Here is a 21,825-nt window from a genome sequence, read left to right as displayed (position 1 = left end):
GAGCTAGTCTGTTCTCAGTGAACATCTGGAACCTAATAGAGGGGCCAGCTCAGGTTCTCTGACTAAAGATGTGGACATGTTGAATAACAGAATAGTTATGTGTCTCCATGATGTTCCATCCAGGGGGATTTGAGTTCATTAAAGGTAGAATCTAATTAAATGTCACTAACAAAGTCAGGGAGGGAGGGAAGAGGGTCTGGTGAGTGAAGGGCAGGATGGCCCTCCTTGGCCCCCTCTAAGGTGTGTGAAGAATTCTGGGGCAAAGGGCATTCCAGAAGTGAGGTCAGAGTCATCTGCTGGGACCCACGCTGCCAAGGGCAGGGACCTGCTTGGTGCCAGCACAGGGGGCTTCCCAGTGAAAGCTGTGGAATGAACACACGCGAGCAGGCGGGTGTGGGGCCACAATCCCAAAGTGGTAGTTGTTTAGTTTCCTGGAACATGGATTCTAAGTGAAAGCGGGAAAGTGGGGTGAGGACTGGATTGTTGGGCTGAGGAGTTCAGCATGATTTGGAGAAAAACATTCGTCCCTTCTTTCATACTCAGCAATAAAGAGACTCCCCTAATGGTCCAATGGTTCACTTTCCCATGCAGGAGGTATGGGTTCCATCCCTGGTTGAGGAACTAACATCGCATGTGCCTCATGGCCAAAAAAACCAAAATGTAAAACAGACACTTCCCTGGTGGTTCAGACAGTAAAGAAACCACCTGCAACGTGGGAGACCTGGGTTCAATTCCTACGTTGGGAAGATCCCCTGACAAGGAAATGGCAACCCAGTCCAGTTTTCTTGCCTGGAGAATCCCATGGACAGAGGAGCCTGGCGGGCTACAGTCCACGGGGTCACAAAGAGTTGGACACAACTGGGCGATTAAGCACAAAGCACAAAACAGATGCAATATTGTAACAAATTCAATAAAGACTTTAAAAATTGTTCTTAGAAATAGTCACCAATAAAAAGATAGAAGAGGGGGATGGTGGAGAGACAGGGGGCAGGGACTAGCCTTGCTGGGACTCTGATGGCACTTTACCAGGTTACAAAAGACGTGAGAGCTGAAAGGACCACACTCTTTCCAGCATCTCCCAGGAGAGAGGGGCTGCATCATGTAGGGACCAGTGCAGGAGCTGGGCAGGGATGCATCAGTGTCTCAGGGGACGCTTGCTTCTCCCAAGACCACAGGCTCAGCAGCCTGGCTCCTCCTATAGATCTCTGGCCCCAAATATCCAGCCTCAATCCTTCAGTCCTGGTGGCCTGGGTGCCCACGGGCATAATTTCATTATTTAGATAATGAAATTCCTCTCACTCCCTGGTGGCTCAGATGGTAAAGAATACCTGCAATGCAGGAGATGCAGGTTTAGTCCCTGGGTTGGGAAGATCCCTGGAGGAGGGCATGGCAACCCACTCCAGTATTCTTGCCTGGAGAATCCCATGGACAGAAGAGCCTGATGGGCTACAGTCTGTGGGGCTGCAAAGAGTCGGACATGACTGAGCGACTAACACTTGCAACTTTCCCTTCATATTATCCTGAAATAAATCCCATGCCTTCTGTATGTGGGATGATCAATCATGTGAGGTTTCTGATGTGTTAGGAGAATACATTTCTTTGTCTTCAGAGGCCTTTCTCTTGACTTTTTGTTCTTTCCTGCCCACCACACTGAAGCAGAGGATGAAGCATAAGTCTCAGCAAACATCCATTCAGTTACTCATTCATTCATTCATTCCCTCTGGGAGCCTACCTCTGTTCCTGGCAGTGTTCTTGGCATCAGAGATACTGACCCCAAAAAGCCCTGCCCACTGGAGCTTCCCATTTAGAGGGAAAAGAAGTAGATGAGGAGAATGTTTAGTGCACCAGAAGGTGGTGAGTGCCACAGAGAGACATTAAGCAGCAGTGTGGCATGGGGAGGGTGCACCTCGTTGTTTTAAGGGGAGATCAGTGAGAGGTTCAGTGTTGACACAGCACTGAGGGTGACCTGGGAACCTTGAGCTTCTTGGGGTGACTGGCAAGAATAATCAGATGATTCTTAATGGCTTCATGGCAGACAGTGAGGGCCAAGCTGTTAAACTCTTGATTTTTAAGAGTTAAAAATCAAGAGCTGCCCTGTGAGCTACTGGCAGCAATGCAGATCCCATCCACATCTGTGAACCACTTGTTTTCAGGCTGTTGGTCTGGGGTACCCCTAGCTTTACCATCAGCCTTGCTGCTTATTTTCCATGCTCTTTGGCCCAGATCATCTTAACTGATTTGAGGGACTCCAGAGTTCCCTCCTGGAACACACAGAGACCCCCAAACACCACAGCTTCAGAAGTGATATGTTGAACCATCTCACAGCTCCTTAGATGAATACTTTTCAAACTGGAGATAACAGACTCCTGGGTTTTGAAAAGTTGTTAGGAGACTGATTCAACTTTTGGCATTTTTGTTTTAGGGTTGGTTCCAGCATAAGGGAATCCAGATCCTCTGGAAGATCTGGAGTCACAGCTGGCTTGCTGTGACTTCAGGGCAGCGTATCTGTGTTTGTAGTCCTGTCTGTGCCAGTCAGAGCTGTAAGCCCTCCAGCCATGCTGCGATTTGACTGCAGGACGGGGACAAAGGGGGAGCCTGGTGGGCTTACCACACTGGGTAGTGCAAGCCTGCAGCACACAGCGCCCAGCTGTGCGATCACACCCACACTCGCCAGCCGCACTAGCAGGCAAGCTTCAGCTCCCACTGTGTAGGGGGTGAGCCTCCTGGGAGGGATGCAAGGCTCCCAGGGCCAGCAGTCCTCGGATGAGAACCCAGTCTAATCAGTGCTCAGTGATGCTGTAACACTGACCTTATCTGGTGGACAAGACAGTGTTGTCAATGGCGTCAATTCAAGGACTAGTCGCTGACAAGAGTTTCAAGTCTGAAGACTGATTGTGCTGAACTTGCAAACAAAGCCATACAGTAGCTAATCTTTTCTTTTTTTAAGTTTTATTGAGATATGATTGATCCACACTAGGGTGTATAGCATAATGACTTGGCATGTATACAGTGCAACATGTTTATGTGCTCAGGCGTGCTTTGTGCTGACCTAATGGAAGTCTGAATAAAAATACAAATAGATTAAAGAAATAGAGAGATTACAAATCTGAACCCTGCTCACAGTTTGAGATTGAACTCGAGCAACATAGTATCATCCGCAGCCTTAAACCAACAGGCAACCTTGTGTGTGTGTGTCTTAGACTCTCAGTCCTGTCTGACTCCTCGTGACCCCATAGACTGTAGCCTGCCAGGCTCCTCTGTCCCTGGAATTTTCCAGGCAAGAATACTGGAATGGGTTGCCATTTCCTTCTCCAAGGGATCTTCCCAACTCAGGGACTGAACCCAGATCTCTTACGTTGCAGGCAGATTCTTTATCTTCTGAGTCACCAGGGAAGCCCCAGTGCAACTTACGGGAATGTAAGTGAGAATATTGGTGTGAATTTTTATTGGCTTTGTAGAGATATTACACTGAATTTATAAACAAGTTTTGGTCTTAAAAATTTAAGGACTTTAGGCAGTAAGGTGTTTTTACTTGATATGCTTATATAATAAGCAATATGATTTTTATAAAGCTATTGTTGAGTAAGTGTCCATTTTATTTTCTTCCTTAGGAACGAATTTAGTATTCGAAGATGAAATCGCTGCATTGCAACCTGAAGTAGATAAGTTAAAAACTCTAAACGTGAACAAAATTATTGCACTGGGACACTCTGGTTTTGAAGTGGATAAACTCATTGCTCAGAAAGTGAAGGGCGTGGATGTGGTGGTGGGAGGACATTCCAACACGTTTCTCTACACAGGTAATGGTCCCGGGAGGGTTAGACAATATATGTTAATATAAAGTATAATATGTATTAATACGTGTAATAATGTATATAAGTGATACACACTGAGTGATAATGTGTAAATCTTACTCGAAGAGACTTTTAAAAATGTTTTGTATTGAAATACAGTTGATTTACCACATTGGGTGGGAATAACTGCTGGCAGGTTGCAGACAAAATGTGAGTGTGATGAAGATGGTGAGGATGCTAGAGATGCCAGCTTTCTTAGTGCAGGTGACTTTGCCATCAAGCATCTGAGAGCCGCTTAAGTAATTCAAGACGGGGGAGTTGGCTAGACTGAGGATGCCAACACCAAGAAAACCCCCACTGGAGCAGGTCATTGGGCAACCCTGGGTGGAGGTTAAGACTCTGGGGTGGACGGTCTAGACTACTAACAAGGGGTGGGCTCCTGTCGGCCTGACCTCCCTCATTGCTAGGATGAGGGTCAGTTATAAAGCATTGCTGTGGCTTCATGTGTGTGTGAGTGGATGTTGGTGAAGTGCCTCAGAACAGGGCCTGGAGCTTAGGTTCTCACTTTGGTCGTGTCCCGGCTCTGGAACAAGACACCCTCCTGGGTCTTTTCTTAGCTTCCCTCTGAGGCAGCATCAGCGCCTCAGGACACACAGTAAGAACTAGATGCATCCCACCCCTGCATCTGGCAGAGCAGTGGCTTCAGGGTCGTTTGACTGTGATCCATAGTAAGAAGGGTGTTGCTCACGAGGACCCAATGCATGCTCACACACACACGCGTGCACTGAATGAAACATTTCCCAAGGCACCTGGGGTGCGCCCTGATATTTTCTGTTCTGTTTCACCTTTTTTAATTCATTGGCTGTGCTGGGTCTTCACTGCTGCGACAGGGCTTTCTCTAGCTGCGGCCGCGAGCAGGGGCTGCTCACTAGGCGCAGTGCTCAGGCTTCTCACTGTGGTGGCCTCTCTTGTGGTGAAGCACAGGCTCTAGAGCGTGTGGGTCCAGTAGTTTCGACATGAGTGTTCAGTTGCTCTGGGGCATGTGGGATCTTCCTGGACCAGGGATTGAACCCATGTCCCCTGCATTGGCAGGCAAGTTCTTAACCACTGGAACTCCAGGGAAAACGTCTACTCTTTCACTTTTTAAGTGCCAATTACCACCCACTTAATTAATTGCTTCATATTATAGCTAGGCTGTATTTTGAATAGCTGAGTTTTCAATGAGCTATGGCCAAATGGGCAAGAAGAATTAAAGGAATCCGATGCCACCTCTCAGATGTTGAAGGCATTGCCACACTCCCTCTGACTTGCCTTAGACCCTCTGAAGGCCCAGCCATCCTCCGCAGCCTTGGTACACAGCCGTCAGTCAGTGAGCCCTGCTGGGCCTGAAAAGGCTGAATGGCTGTGCTCTGCCTCCCATTAATTCTGCAGCCTGTTGTTTTGTTCCTGTCACTTTGATTCCAGCCAATGAGATCCTGCAAAAGAGAATGTGTCTTCTGCTAAGGAGATGATAAATGATGAATGACTGGATGAAAGAAAGATTTGGGGATAAAAATTACACTATTTATCTACAAACTTTGAAGTAGATAATTACAGTCTTGAGAAAAAACTACCTGTAGAGTTAGTATTTTATCTCACATTTCATGATTGCTTACCAAGATTAAATTGTTCTCATGAAAATGTTCAATTCGGACACTCATCATTGTGAAGAATGAACTTAACAATTAAAGGGAATTCTAGGACACAATAGGAAATGAGATATGTTTGCTTCTTTAAATAAATTTTCCCAACCTTAAAAAGCAAACAGAAAACACAGCCCTTCACTACATTGCCTTGAGAATTAGCATAAAGTTAGGAATGCCCTAGCGACCCAGTGGTTAGAACTCTGCACTTTCACCACTAAGGGCCTGGGTTCAATTCCTGCTCCAGGAACTAAGGTCCAACAAGCCAAGAAAAAGACAAAAGAATTAGCATAAAGTTAGATATGCTTGATTAATCAAATTAGGGTTAAAATAATGCATCATTTCCTGGAGAAGGAAATGGCAACCCACTCCAGTATTCATGCCTGGAGAATCCCATGGCCAGAGGAGCCTGGCGGGCTACAGTCCACGGGGTCACAAGGAGTCGGACACAACTGAACAACTAAATAACAACAACAACAGTGCATCATTTGTGATCTTAAGTCTCCTGAGAGCCATTTCAGCACACACAAGACCCAACACACACACTCACACAGTCACCTAAAACAGTTTCACAAAGCGTCTAGATTGTACCTGATATTTTATGTTCTGTTGTTTAATTCTTTTAAATGCTGTAACCACTTACTAAAGAGGTTTGTCTTGTCCATATTTTTTAAAACTCAGCTTTAAATGAGGCAGGCCAAAATGGCCCAAACAGTGCATAAACAGTTTCCCTCCGAATACTGAACACCACTGCAGGTGCTTTGGATGACAGCCGCCATGCACGTGCAGACCAGACCACCCTGGTATTGCCTCACCATGCTTATGTCAGGATGAAGACGAGAGAACTTTCCTGACCAGCTTTGCAAAATGTCAGGGCTACAAGGATGAGGGCTAGAATGCAGATGTCTTCTCTAAAGGAATTAAACCCTAGAGATATGAGCTGGTCTGTGCATTTGCCTTGGGAGAAAAAAAGAGGTAAAGTACGTTCAGACTGAAAGATGTGGCAGGTGTGACAGAGGACTCCTCCGTGTGTGACCCTTGAAAGCAGACAGGCTCCTAAGAGGCTGTGGCTCTGTGTGCCTCCCACTATTTTAACTGTAGTTTGAATCATGCAAGTCTGTCTGGTTAGCTGTGGCTTTGGTGAGTGTAGGTATCTGTTTCTCCATCTGCAGAGTTAAAGAGTTACAAGTTTAAAGTCTACAATCCCTTCTGTTCAGAGATTCTTGATCCTATCAACTTGTGACTGTCACCTCTTTTTCAGCAACTTCACTTCTGGAGTCGCAGGCTGATGAGATCTAGTCATCATCCTGAATTGCTCATCCCCACAACCCCACTCGCTCTTCCCCATAAGGCGCTCTTACCTCATTCTTCAGCAAGCTGCCTGCAGCCTCACTGAAACCTCAGTCTGATGAACCCTCCACCCCTCCCAGCCCAGCAGGCACCACTTCTCTTCCTTAGCCTGGGAACACTCACTGCACTCACCACCAGGTCTCTAGCTGATTCAAGGAAGACAGGTGCCCAGAACTGTTGAGTGAATGCCAACAGATGTGGCTCCTTTAAAAGTAACATTTCTTTGGAATTCCCTTGCAGTCCAGTGGTTAGGACTCTGCAGGGGACCCAGATTCAATCCCTGGTTGGGGAACCAAGATTCTACATGCCATGTAGCACAGCCCCCACCCCACCCCACACACCCCCCAAAAAAATTTTTTAAGCAAGATTTCTTTATTTGAAGTTTTTTTTTTCATTAAGTACCTAATTTGTGTTGCTTCTGGATTTCATCACACATTTCAAATATGAAATCCAAGCCTTGTCATTGACTTGAGAGAACATAAGTGATTTTAATGCACACAGTATTTTGTTCTCAAAATAAAAGAAGTTCACAGTTTTAAGGATAAACAAAACCATGAAGGCTAGTGTTTGTTCTTCCCACTGCAGCCAGCAGCCAGGTATGCACTGTGCGGGGGTGGACCCATCCCTGCTTCATTAGAATAAGTGAAAGAGCGCAAGAGATTTGGTTGTGCAATCATTGTTCATGTCACCATTGCTTTTCACTCTTGTACTTTAGATAATCTTGCCTTTTAGAACAAAAAAGGAGTCTTATTACTTACTACACCTACACGATATGGAAACACTCTCCAACAAAGAACACTTCCTTTGGGCATCCACAGAACTGAGGATGTGTGGGTTTGAGTGAACTGGAAGAACCAGCCACAGGGCAGAGGTATGGCTGGTAGCTTCAGAGATGATGGCCACCAGGCACAGGGACTCACTCCTTCTGGGGGTCACTACTCAGGACCCCTCAGTCAACTTCCAATCTCAGCACCAACATCCTTCACAGAGCGAAACCAGAGCCTTCTGGCTAATGATTTTTGCAGCCACATAACACAGAAATGGTATGGACCTAACAGAAGTAGAAGATATTAAGAGGTGGCAAGAATACACAGAAGAACTGTACAGAAAAGATTTTCACAACCAAGATAATCACGATGGTGTGATCACTCACCTAGAGCCAGACATCCTGGAATGTGAAGTCAAGTCGGCCTTAGAAAGCATCACTACGAACAAAGCTAGTGGAGGTGATGGCATTGAGCTCTTTCAAATCCTGAAAGATGATGCTGTGAAAGTTCCGCACTCAATATGCCAGCAAATTTGGAAAACTCAGCAGTGGCCACAGGACTGGAAAAGGTCAGTTTTCATTCCAATCCCTAAGAAATGCAATGCCAAAGAATGCTCAAACTACCGCACAATTGCACTCATCTCACACGCTAGTAAAGTAATGCTCAAAATTCTCCAAGCCAGACTTGAGCAATACATGAACTGTGAACTTCCAGATGTTCAAGCTCGTTTTAGAAAAGGCAGAGGAACCAGAGATCAAATTGCCAACATCTGCTGGATCATTGAAAAAGCAAGGGAGTTCCAGAAAAACATCTATTTCTGCTTTATTGACTATGCCAAAACCTTTGACTGTGTGGATCACAATAAACTGTGGAAAATTCTGAAAGAGATGGGAATACCAGACCACCTGACCTGCCTCTTGAGAAACCTATATGCAGATCATGAAGCAACAGTTAGAACTGGACATGGAACAACAGACTGGTTCCAAATAGAAAAGGAGTACATCAAGGCTGTATATTGTCACCCTGCTTATTTAACTTATATGCAGAGTACATCATGAGAAACGCTGGGCTGGAAGATGCACAAGCTGGAATCAAGATTACTGGGAGAAATATCAATAACCTCAGATATGCAGATGACACCACCCTTATGGCAGAAAGTGAAGAGGAACTAAAAAGCCTCTCGAAGAAAGTGAAAGAGGAGAGTGAAAAAGTTGGCTTAAAGCTCAACATTCAGAAAACGAAGATCATGGCATCTGGTCCCATCACTTCATGGGAAATAAATGAGGAAACAGTGGAAACAATGTCAGACTTTATTTTTCTGGGCTCCAGAATCACTGCAGATGGTGATTGCAGCCATGAAATTAAAAGACGCTTACTCCTTGGAAGAAAAGTTATGACCAACCTAGATAGCATATTGAAAAGCAGAGACATTACTTTGCCAACAAAGGTCCATCTAGTCAAGGCTATGGTTTTTCCAGTGGTCATATAGGGATGTGAGAGTTGGACTGTGAAGAAGGCTGAGTGCCGAAGAATTGATGCTTTTGAACTGTGGTGTTGGAGAAGACTCTTGAGAGTCCCTTGGACTGCAAGCAGATCCAAACGGTCCATTCTGAAGGAGATCAACCCAGGAGAAAACCCTGGGATTTCTTTGGAAGGAATGATGCTAAAGCTGAAACTCCAATACTCTGGCCACCTCATGTGAAGAGTTGACTCATTGGAAAAGACTCTGATGCTGGGAGGGATTGGGGGCAGGAGGAGAAGGGGACGACAGAGGATGAGATGGCTGGATGGTATCACTGACTCAATGGACGTGAGTGTGAGTGAACTCCGGGATTTGGTGATGGACAGGGAGGCCTGGCGTACTGCAATTCATAGGGTCGCAAATAGTCGGACACAACTGAGCGACTGAACTGAACTGAACTGAACACTGATCGGTTTTAGTAGCATCTCATGGAAGTGCTTTCCAAGGCGAAGTGGGATGAGCCAAGCCCCCAAAGTGAAAAGAAGAGCTATTACTATAGAAGAGGATCACGTCGTTTTGCAGGCTGAGTTGTAGGAAAGCTGATGGCCAACTACATATTGTGAAATAGAAAGCCTACTCCTATCACAGAGTCAAATTTCTTTCCTGGAGGAGAGAAGAATCTTTTACATTCCTGTTGTTCTGATTTTTCCTCTTGATGGTCTTGGAGATGGATTTCAGTTCTCTGATCTCTCTGGCAAGCATCATGGGGTTGTGGAGAGGGCTTTTGCACTCTGATGGATCCAGTCTCCCTCCTGGGGTCAGTCACTGCTGGCTGGACAACTTTGCATGCATGCGTGTCTGACTCTTTGTGACCCTATGAACTATAGCCTGCTAGGCTCTTCTGTCCATGGGATTCTCCAGGCAAGAATACTGGAGTGGGTTGCCGTGCCTTCCTCCAGGGGATCTTCCCAACCCAGAGATCGAACGAACCCACATCTCTTAAGTCTCCTGCATTGGCAGGCAGGTTCTTTACCACTGGCTCCTCCTGGAAAGTCCTGTCCAACCTTGGACATGTCTTAACCACTCTAGGCTTCAGCTTTTTATTTTAAAAAATAGTTGCAATGATTTGACTACCTCAGAGAATGTTGTAGGGATTAAATAAGATTATATAGTAACAGAAATGGACCCCAGAGCATAGTGGGTCCAAGAAAAAAATGTCAATTCTCTAATATTCTGTAACATAGGAAAATATATACAATTTCATTTTAAATGAAAAAGAGGAAGATACAAAAAATTTTTATAACTATACAGAATTTTCTTACCCAGATTGTAGTAATTTGACATTCGTGTATGTGTGCCAAGTTGCTTCAGTCCTGTCCAACTGTTTTGCGACCCCATGGACTATATTCCTCCAGGCTTCTCTGTCCATGGGATCTTCCAGGCAAGAATACTGGAGTGGGTTGCCGTGCCCTCCTCCAGGGGATCTTCCTGGCCCAGGGATTGAACCGGCATCTCTTATGTCTCCTGCACTGGCAGGCAGGTTCTTTACCGCTAGCACCACCTGGGAAGCCCCTTGACACTCGTAACTCCAAACAAATTTATATGGTTACTCCTCCCTTTAATAAATGGAAAGACTCTTTATCCTACAAAGCTTAGGGAACACTGGAGCTCTTCTTACCCTCTTCCCCCAAAATCTGATCATTCCTTGGGGAGCCTGTATTTTTCCTGATCCCCTTGGTCCTAATTCTTTCTTGTGTCTCCTCTGTTCTTGCCTCTTTCAAACCATTCTTATGCATGAAGCACAGACCCAAATATGGAAAAGTGACCTTTCTTCTTGATCCCTGTGAACTCCATCCACACGAGGCAGCTTCCTTTCAAGTCTGCCAGGCCCTGCAGGGGACCCGCCACTGTGCAGCCTCGCCTTCCATGTCAGCAGCACCTCAGGGCATGCCTCACTGGCTGACTTTCTTCCCCAGCCCACCCTCCTCCCCATTCTCACCGACCTCCCATTCCATGTTCTCCTGTTGTTCCTCCTGTGTGCACACCCCTTATCCAAGGCTACCTCCTGAAACTCAAATGTCTCCCACTATGTTTATGCAAAAAAATAAGCTCTCTGCATACACCCCTGCCATGCTACATCCCCGTCTTTGTCAGGGACCCTCCTTCCAGGCAGGTCTACCTCACCTCCCCATGAGGAGAAGGCGAGGGACAGGGACCCAAGTCATCATTAGGGGAGCCTGTTGGACCCTAATCTTCTCACAGGCATTCACTAGACAGAAAACGGTTTCTCCCTAGAATGGATTCTGCCACCTATTTCCCCCTCTTAGCGATCCATAGATGTATATTTTTTTTAATTGAAGGATAGTGGATTTGCAATGTTGTATTAATTTCTGCTGTACAGCAAAGTGATTCAGTTATACATACATATACATTCTTTTTCATATTCTTTTCTGTTCTGATTGATCACAAGATGGTGACTATAGCTCCCTGTGGGCTACAGTGTCACCTTGTTGTTCATCCATCATGTATGAGAGTTTGCATCTGCTAATCCCACGCTCTCAATCCATCCCTCCCCACCCCCACCCCACTGGCAACCACAAGTGTATTCTCTCCATACATACATCGTTTTTAATTCACAGAAATTATATTGGTTATTGACATGGGATGGGAGTGGGACTGCAAGTAAGTTTTTTTTCTTTTCCATTTGCCAAATATTGTCCTGCTAATTTCACTTTGATCTGAAAAATTTTTTTAACCTCCCTAAGCTGTTAGGGGAGCCTGTTGGGCCCTCATCCTCTCACGGGCATTCACTAGATGGAAAACGTTTCTCCCTAGAATGGATTCTGCCACCCATTTCCCAAGTCAACAGGCTTCCCTGGTGGCTCAGACGGTAAAGCGTCTGCCTACAATGTGGGAGACCCAGGTTCAAACCCTGGGCCAGGAAGATCTCCTGGAGAAGGAAATGGCACCCCACTCCAGTATTCTTGCCTGGAAAATCCCATGGATGGAGAAGCCTGGTAGACTACAGTCCATGGGGTCACAAAGAGTCAGACACAACTGAGTGACTTCACTTTCACTCTTTTTCAAGCTTTGTAAACTGAACCATTAATCCTAAAGTTTGTTAAAAGAAAATCTTCTACAATGTACTGATCAGTAGGCTCTTATTCAGCAACTCATGGATGGAGCAGCATCCCATCTGGCAGAGAGAAAAGAGGCTTGGAAGGCCTGTAGGAGGCCAGAGAGTCTTAAAGACCAAAGGAGGAGTAACAAGGAGGCTGCTGTTGCTATTGTGCAGTTGCCTAGTCATGTCTGACTCTTTCGACCCCATGGACTGCAGCACACCATGCCTCCCTGTCCCTTACCATCTCCCCAAAGTTTGCCCAAGTTCATGTCTATTGCATCAGTGATGCCATCCAGCCATCTCATCCTCTGATGCCCTCTTCTCCATCTGCTCTCAATTTTTCCCAGCACTAGGGACTTTTCCAATGGGTCAGCTGTTCGCATCAGATGACCAAAATACTGAAGTTTCAGCTTCAGCATCAGTCCTTCCAATGAGTATTCAGGGTTGATTTCCTTTAAGATTGACTGGTTTGATCTCCTTGCTGTCCAAGGGACTATCAGGAGTCTTCCCCAGTACCACAGCTCCAAGACATCGATTCTTCAGCACTCCGCTTTCTTTTAAGGTTCAGCTCTCACAACTCTGTGACCACTGGGAAGAACACAGCCTTGACTATACAGACCTTTGTTGGCAAAGTAATGTCTCCACTTTTCAACACACTGTCTAGATTTGTCATAGCTTTCCTGCCAAGAAGCAAATGTCCTCTGATTTCATGGCTGCAGTCACCATCTGCAGTGATTTTGGCCCTGGGCCTTGCTGACATTAGCTTCCCTTCTGTGGAACAGAGGGAGGTCTTGGAGCCTGTGTGTGGGGCCTGTGGGCACAGACTGGGGGGTCTGGGTCTGCCTGTTTTGGGAGAGCCTCACAGAAGACAGGTGGTTCTGGTTTACTCACAGGAAGCTTAGCATGAGTGACTCCATCTTGGGACTGATCTGGTTATTTTAAAACTTTAACTCTTATAAATATAGCTGTTAAATTTTTTTAAGGCGTTGTATAGGCTCAATTTGAGAACCTGACCTAAATACACAGATGACCAAATGTATCTTCTTACCTTGAAAAGATAAGAAACTGGGAGTGTGATGCTTTGTCCCAAGCAGCTGGGCTATGCCTCTCTCAGATCGCTTGTCCTCAGTTTATAAATTTCTCTCAGGCCTAGAAACTCGTAGGATTGTCGGTTTTGATGGTTCGTGTGTAAAGACATTTCCAAATGCTCTGTCACGCCATGGAAGCAGAACTTTGGCTTCCTTACTAGAAGTCCTCTGGGTTCTAAAAGAAGCTCACTTTTTAAATTAATTTGTATTGGACTATAATTGCTTTACAATGTTGTGTTAGTTTCTGCTCCACAGCAGAGTGAATCAGCCACACAAATACATCTCTCCCCTCCCTTGGCTGGATTTCCTTCCCATCCGGGTCAACACAGTGCATTAACTAGAGCGCCCTCTGCTGTATAGTAGGTTCTCATTAGTTATCTATTTTACACATAGTATCAATAGTGGAGATAAGTTCATATGAATCGTGCATCCCATGTTCCACTGCTCACCAGCGTGGCTGAAGCTCATGCTTTGTGGAAATCAGCTGCTCAGACCCTCATTGAATAGAAACACCTAGCATTTCCCAGGGTACACAACCACTCTGGAATGCCCTCTCCAACTAAATGCTGGTTTTCTCTTAAAAAAAAAAAAAGAGAGAGAGAGAGAGAGGCCTGTTAGAATGCAAATCATTCTCTCTCTCTGTCCCATTCCTTTGGACTCTGCAGTTTTTGTCTTTTTTTTCATATTTTTAATTGGTGGAAAATTGTTTTACAATCATATGTTGGTTTCTGCCATACAATAACACAAATCAGTCATAATTTTATATATCCCTTCTCTCTTGAGCTTCCCACCCCCCACCCTTATCCCACCCCTCTGCATCATCACAGAACAGCCAGGCTGGGCTCTGTGTGTTATTTAGAAACTTCCCACGAACTATTTTATACATGATAGTGTATATATGTCAATGCTACTTTCTCAATTCATCCCACCCTTACCTTCCTCCATTGTGTCCACAAGTTTGTTCTCTACTAAGTTCATCAGTATCATTTTTCTAGATTCCATCCCAGTTCCCAGTTCAGTCACTCAGTCATGTCTGACTCTTTGCAACCCCATGGACTGCAGCATGCCAGGCTTCCCTGTCCATCACCAACTCCTGGACCCTCCTCAAACTCATGTCCATTGAGTCAGTTATGCCATCCAACCATCTCATCCTCTGTCGTCCCCTTCCCCTTCTCCTCCTGCCTTCAATTTTCTCCAGCATCAGGGTCTTTTCCAATGAGTCAGTTCTTTACATCAGGTGGTCAGAGTATTGGAGTTTCAGCTTCACCAACCAATGAATATTCAGGACTGATTTCCTTTAGGATGGACTGATTGGATCTCCTTGCAGCCCAAGTGACTCTCAAGAGTCTTCTCCAACACCACAGTTCAAAAGCACCAATTTTTAGGTGCTCAGCTTTCATTATGGTCCAACTCTGACATCTATACATTACTCTGGAAAAACCGTAGCTTTGACTAGATGGACCTTTTTTGGCAAAGTAATGTCTCTGCTTTTTAATATTCTGTCTAGGTTGGTCATAGCTTTTCTTCCAAGGAGCAAGTGTCTTTTAATTTCATGGCTGCAGTCACCATCTGCAGTGATTTTGGAGCCCAAAAAAATAAAGTCTGTCACTGTTTCCGCTGTTTCCCCATCTATTTGCCATGATCTTAGTTTTCTGAATGTTGAGTTTTAAGCCAACTTTGGAGAATTTTGAACATTGGAGAATTGAACATTTTGAGCTTGGAGAATTGTGAGCATTACTTTGCTAGCATGTGAGATGAGTACAATTGCATGGTACTTTGAACAGCCTTTGGCATTGCCTTTCTTTGGGATTGGAATGAAAACTGACCTTTTCCAGTCCTGTTGCCACTGCTGAGTTTTCCAAATTTGACATCATAGTGAGTGCAGCACTTCCACAGCATCATCTTTTAGGATTTGAAATAGCTTAACTGGAATTCTATCACCTTCACTAGCTTTATTCGTAGTGATGCTTCCTCACGCCCACTTGACTTCACATTCCAGGATGTCTGGCTCTAGGTGAGTGATCACACCATCGTGGTTATCTGGGTCATGAAGATCTTTTCTGTATAGTTCTTCTGTGTACTTCTGTGGAACCTTCTAGATTCCATATATATGTGTTAATATATGGTGCTTGTCTTTTTGACTTACTTTACTCTGAATAAGAGACTCTAGGTTCATCCACATCACTACAACTGACTCAAATTCATTTGTTTTTACAGCTGAGTGATATTCCTTTGTATAAATGTACCACAACTTGTCTATCGAGTCATCTGTCAATGGACACCTTGGTTGCTTCCATGTCCTGGCTATTGTATAGTGTTACAGTGAAAATTGGGGTACATGTGTCTTTTAGAATTGTGGTTTTCTCAGGGCATATGCCCAATGGTGGGATTGCTGGGTCTGGACTCTGTGTTTTAACAGGCCACAGTGATAGAACCAGAGGACAGCTGTGTTGTTGGGATTTTGTTTTTAATTTTTATATAAAACACTGTTCTATACTGTAAAAAAAAAAAAAAAAGGAATTCTGGTATCTGAATAGCGCAGATAAACCTATTTGCAAAGCAGAAATGGAAACATAGACATTAAGAACAAACTCATGGACCCCAAGGAGGGGAAAGGAGGTTGGGATAAACTGGGAGATTGGGATTGACATACACACACTGTTATGTATAAAACAGATAATTAATGAGAACCTGTTTGTCATGGGGAACGCTACTCAGTGCTCTGTGGTGACTTAAATGAAAAGGAAATCCAAAAAAAGAGGGGCTGTATGTACACATGTGGCTCATTCACTTTGCTCTACGGCGGAAACTAACACAACATTGTGAAGCAACCGTGAAAGTGAAAGTCACTCAGTCGTCTCCGACTCGTTGCAACCCCGTGAACGGTACAGTCCATGGGATTCTCCAGGCCAGAATACTGGAGTGGGTAGCCTTTCCCTTCTCCAGGGGATCTTCCCAACCCAGGGATCAAGCTGGGATCTCCTGCACTGCAGGTGGATCCTTTACCAACTGAGCTTTCAGGGAAGCAACTGTACTCCAGTAAATTTTTTTTAAAGAAAGAATCCTGGGATCTGGAAGGATACTCGGCCATGAGTTAATCTTCTGTGAAGAGAAGAGGGTGTCACTCCGTCCCCTGCTCTGTCACACTGAGTGGCCTTTGCCTCACAAGGTGAAGCAAAGCCCTCAGGCCTGGCCCCGCAGGGCAGCGGAGTCCAGCACACCAGGACTTGTTGGAGCTTGGAGATGTTTATTGAGTAAGTGAGTTGTATGAGCCCATTCCCACCCTGCCAAGCTCCTGTAATTGCCCCAGCCGGTCGCGACCGGGTAGAGGCACACAGCCTGGCTTGGACTTCCGGGGGTTTGTGCCCACTCGGGAACCACTCAGAGATGCATCGTCTCTTTAGGCCTCCAGGTGGTCACTGAATGTCTAAGAGCAAGAATGTGGGCAGTAAATCGAAGCATGTACCACACAGAGGGACATGGTCCAGATATGGAGACTGTTGGTGGCCCCTGAGTCCCCAGAGAAGCGACAGCCGATGTGTCAGGGTTGGGTACAGAGGTGGCTGAGGAGCTGGTGACTCACCTCTCTGGTTGCAGAATGCTTCTTGACAGCAGCTGGCCTGACTGCCCACTCACAGAGTGCTTCTTGGCCCACTTGCTTCATGGCTTGCTATGCCAGGAGATCTCTAGCATGCAGAAGATACTCATAGCTTAAAAAAAATTAAACCCTGTTGGTTTCAACCACTGATCAAATCTCTTATTTTACAAATACAGGAAATACGTTTAGGAAATACATTAGGAACTAAGAGTCTCTCCCAAGGTCACCAGATTGAAAGGGAGCTGCACCCACACTTGCTCTCTCAACAAGCAGCTCATTCTGCTTTACAAGCCCCACCCAGCTTGTTGAAGGAATTAGATAGAGGGGAGTTGGGAACTGGGGCTTGCCTCCCCCTGACACATGGATTCCTCCACAGGAAGGGCATACACATCTTGTCTGATCTGAAAAAGAGCTGGCTAAACTACTCAAGCATAATCATTCAACATGTATCAATCACCTGCTATGTGCTGGGCCAGCCCCTGGGCCCTTATGGAACCTACTATCTTAAAAGGGATATGGACACTGATCAGATTTTTTTTTTTTAAGTATGCAAAGAAATCAATCATATATAATTACAAAGCATGCTGTGAAGAAAGAAGTCCATGATGCTGGGAGGGCAGGTGTAGGAGGACCTGACCACGTCTGGGGAATTGTCAGAGAGTGTTCTGAGGAACTGACATTTAGGCTAAGATCAGAAAAACGTCCAGGAGGTAACTTGGTAACTAATTATCACTAACCTTTATTGAGCATTTGCCTGAATCAGGCTTCATATGCTTCATTAACTTCTTAAATCCTCTCAGGAACCCTCCAAGTCAGGTATTGTTACATTCTCCATTTACAGATGAATAAACTCAAGCAAAAAAAAAATAGAAATAATTCACCCGTGGGCCTCTGGTTCTGAGTCTTACTCTATGTTTGTGACTGTGGAGGTGAGTGTAGTGTGAGGATGGAAGACGCTAAGATTGCTGAAGTGCAGGGCAGAAGGTCCGCATGAAGCTGATCTCTAGCAGCCTCAGCCTGCAGGAGCTTGAAGTGGGGCTTTGGCTCCTGGCCAGAGATCCAGTCAAGCTGCAGCTATGAGAGCACCAAATCCTAGCCACTAGACTAGTGGTCAATGACAAGAACCTGGCCCTTCAGCTTTGCAGAAAATTCCCACAAAGAAGGAAAGTAGTGAAACAAATAAAGCACTTATGAAAAGGAACAGAGAGTCCTGTATGTGTGGATAGATATATGGATAGACTCAGGGAGTGTCCCTCCCTTGTGGTAGCTTGAATTACTTATATGGGGCATTTCTTCTGGGTTCCCGTTGATTTGCCTGGTTCAGAGTTCATATTTGGTGTAGGATCCCCCCATATGTGTACATGCATCTCTTAGCCAAGATGGATTCTACCAAAGAAGCCTATGGGTAGTTAGTATCACTTAGCATCAGTCCCCTTTGACCACCAAGGAGTCTTCCTACACATATGTAGTCAGGGAGGTCTTCTGACTTCAAGAATGAGAAATAATGTGGTCTTTTTTCTTCTATTTGGGGAGGGCTTAGGCTCTTGATTGTCCTGCTATTTTCATCCTGTGGTATCTGCCCTGGGGGTGTTGGGGGGTGGGCATCTACCTCTTGCCTCAAAGCAGGGCCACATCATGTAGGTCTGATAGGTTATGATGTTCATGACAAAAATTACAATATTGCTACAAACCGAATTTGGGTCTGCTTGCCCCACCATGCAGAAAAGCCTGTCTACTAACATCAGGTTGTAGTGAGAGAAAGTACAGCATTCATTTGCCAAGTGCCAAGCAAGGAGGATGGGTAACTTGTGCTCGAAAGACCCAAACTCTCCAATGGCTTTCAGGGGACAATTTTGAAAGGCGGTTTTGGGGGTAAGAGTTACAGCTGGTGCACCTTCTTCTGCTTGGTGGTAGTGAGGAAACTGTGGTATTTCAGGAATCCTAATCATCAGTCTTCTGGTTCAGTTGGTCTGGGATTTGCATGCATGTGGTCAGCATAGAGTCACCATTCTCCACTTGGATGAGGGCGGGGGGAACGACTCAAAGCTATATGTCAGATTGTTATGTATATCCCTTGTGGAGACTCCAGGATTCCGTTTTTCCTCCCCCACCACTAAGTTATTATTTTTAAGCTGTCGTTGGTTTTCTTGCTTGACTATGTTCCCTTTGTTTCTTCAGCCTCTCACTTCCCTAATTAGTAACTGCTTGAGTCTTTGGAACCCAGGGAAAGTCTAGGAGACTAAAGCCCTTTTCTACAAATGAGAAATAGGGAACAGGGAGGGACATTTTTTTACCTTGGAAGGCCCTGCAGGGTCCTGATCAGTTTTGCTGTTCTCCCTAAGGCCAGTGATAGACGGCATCATCCACTCAATGGACATGAGTTTGAGCAAACTCCAGAGATAGTGAAGGACAGGGAAGCCTGGTGTGCTGCAGTCCATGGGGTGGCAAAGAGTCGGACATGACTTGGCGACTGAACAACAACTCAGGCCATAGGAAATGTTTTAAACCAGGGAGTGTTTAGTTATGTTTAGAAAGATCACTCAAGCTGTTGTGGGGAAACTGGATCAGAAAGAGGAAAAGAAGAGATAGATACATAAATAGACACCAGTTAGGAGGCTGCACAGTGGCCCAGGGACAAGATAATGGTGACCAAGGTGTGACTCTTCTGAGATGTTGAGGAGTAAACAGGTGAAAGCAAGCACTTCCCAGTCATTTAAAAGAGAGACTCAAGCCCCTTAGAAGCATCGATGTGAAATATGCAAATTACCAAGTACTTTAATCCAGTCCTTTTATAGGAATATTGGAAGTTCTTGGGGCTTCCCTGATAGCTCAGTTGGTAAAGAATCCACCTGCAATGCAGGAGACCCCGGTTCAATTCTTGGGTCGGGAGGATCCACTGGAGAAGGGGGTAGGCTACTCACTCCAGTATTCTTGGGCTTCCTGTGTGGCTCAGCTGGTAAAGGATCTGCCTGCCATGTGGGAGACCTGGGTTCAGTCCCGGGGTTGGGAAGATTCCCTGGAGAAGGGAAAAACTATCCACTCCAGTATTTTGGCCTGGAGACTTCTATGGACGGTATAGTCCACAAAGAGTCGGACACGACTGAGCAACTGAACTGAACTGAACTGAACTGAAGCAACTTTCACTTTCACTTTGGAAATTCTTAGACCAATCCCATTATACATTAAAATCATCACACGGACCGCCTCAAACATTCTACAATTCATTCAGCCAGGACTTCCCCAGAGGCCCAGTGACAAGACTTCACTTTCTAATGTAGGGAGTGCAGGTCCAATCCCTGGGCAGGGATCCACATGCCTCATGGCCAAAAATCCAAAACATAAAACGGAAGCAGTCCCATAACAAATCCAATAAAGATTTAAACATAAGCAATTCATTCAGCCAAGTGGGAACTGTGTTGAAGGCCTGCTCGCTGGCATCTCTGTGGCCGCATGATCCATCCTCTGGCCCCCCAGACAGGTACTTGTCAAGGCCAGCGCTGGGAACCCCCACATCCTGAGGGGCTGCTCCCTCGCTGTGCTGGGAAATGCCCGGTGACCAGGTGAAAATGTCAGCCCACACCTCCTACCTCCTCAGGCTTGCTCCCAAGATTATTTGTTTGCCAAATGGCTGAATAGAGTTCTGATAAACCATTTCTCCCCACCAAGAGAACAAGCTGGGATCTAAAGACATGTGTGGCTCCGTGTGTGAAGAGAATATTTGGTGCCTGAGTATCTTTGGCTGAATAGAGAGCTGTGGAAACTGTGAACGGTTTCCCTGGATTGCATTTCTCTGCCAGCGGTTTTCTGGGGTTGACGAGTGGAGGGGAAGCAGAGTTGTGGAGAAGGCTGACCTGAGCCAAACTAGACTGGTTGTTGCCTTAGCCACGTGGGAAGCGTCCTGCTTGTTCCTAATTAGGTCCATCTGAGACGAAGATGACACATCATTTGTTCTAACAAAAGGCACATCAAGGCCTTTCAAGAACTAGAGCAGGTCCCTGTCCTGCAGGAGCTGGGGGTTGGTGGCTCCTATTTCTAAAGAGCAAGCTGATCGGCTAAGACATCTGACTGAATAGTTGGATTCCAAATTTTTACATTCTGTTTAAATTCAGATATATTTATGGAAGGCAGAATAATAGAGGCCAAAATAGTCAGGCTTGCCCTTCTCGACTTTCCAGGAATCTGCTAGATTCCTTTCTGAAACAGACTTAGTGCCTTTTCCTCCTGGATGGGGTGTTCTGCGCCACCTCGTGGACATAATGGAAACTGCATCTTGCCAAGGTTCTCTGAGCTCAAAGGAGGAACCCTCCTCAGCTGAGGGAGTGGAGGAGGGCTGCTATATCCCCTTCCTCTGAAGTAAAAAGCAGGCTCCAAGCTTGTCCAAAAAAGGACCACCACAGAACCGATTGAGGATGGTGTGAGCATTAACCTTCCTTGCTATTCTGCAGTACCTCCAACCATCTATGACAGTCCTAGCCACCATCTGTTGTGATCCGTGCAAATGGAGATGGGACATGGCCTGCTCTGGATCTCAAGTCAGGTGCCTTTGTAAAAATAAAGTTCCAAGGCTTTTCTCTTTTTCCATGGGAAGCAAGAAAATGGGAAATTAATATGGGCAACAGCTTGTTCCTGCTTGTGGGATGTTGGTATTTGCAGCATGTCTGCTCTGGGATTACTGAGGACAAGAGCAAAGGCAGGACTGGGTTTTTCATAAAACATTCACCCCAGCTTGTCTTCAGTGAAGAGTGAAGCCCGGACACAACTTGGAGCACAAAGGCGCAGCCCCTAGGCTTGCACTTGCTTTGGGCAGTGGCCTTTGGAAACCAACTCTTACAGGCTTCTGAAAACAGCACATCATCGGCTGTGTTGGGAGGTGGAGAGAACAGAAGCTCCAGTGCCTCACAATCCTGTTTGCAACCCCCTCCTGCACAGACCAGCTGCATAACCTTGGACACAAGGCCTGTGA

General features: G+C 45.7%; 1 protein-coding gene across 1 annotated transcript in view; it reads left to right on the top strand.

Moving 5' to 3' along the window:
- Nucleotides 1-21,825, top strand: part of NT5E (5'-nucleotidase ecto) — a 67,706-nt gene that overhangs the window by 34,003 nt on the left and 11,878 nt on the right. Inside the window, exon 3 of the mRNA XM_052645986.1 lies at nt 3,612-3,800. Within this exon, the coding sequence (XP_052501946.1) occupies nt 3,612-3,800 (189 nt within the window). The remainder of the gene's footprint in view (nt 1-3,611; nt 3,801-21,825) is intronic.

Source organism: Budorcas taxicolor, chromosome 9 (genome assembly GCF_023091745.1).
Source record: "Budorcas taxicolor isolate Tak-1 chromosome 9, Takin1.1, whole genome shotgun sequence".
Taxonomy (NCBI): domain Eukaryota; kingdom Metazoa; phylum Chordata; class Mammalia; order Artiodactyla; family Bovidae; genus Budorcas; species Budorcas taxicolor.
The sequence above is the reverse complement of the archived record's forward strand: the minus strand, read 5'-3'. Positions and strand labels throughout refer to the sequence as shown.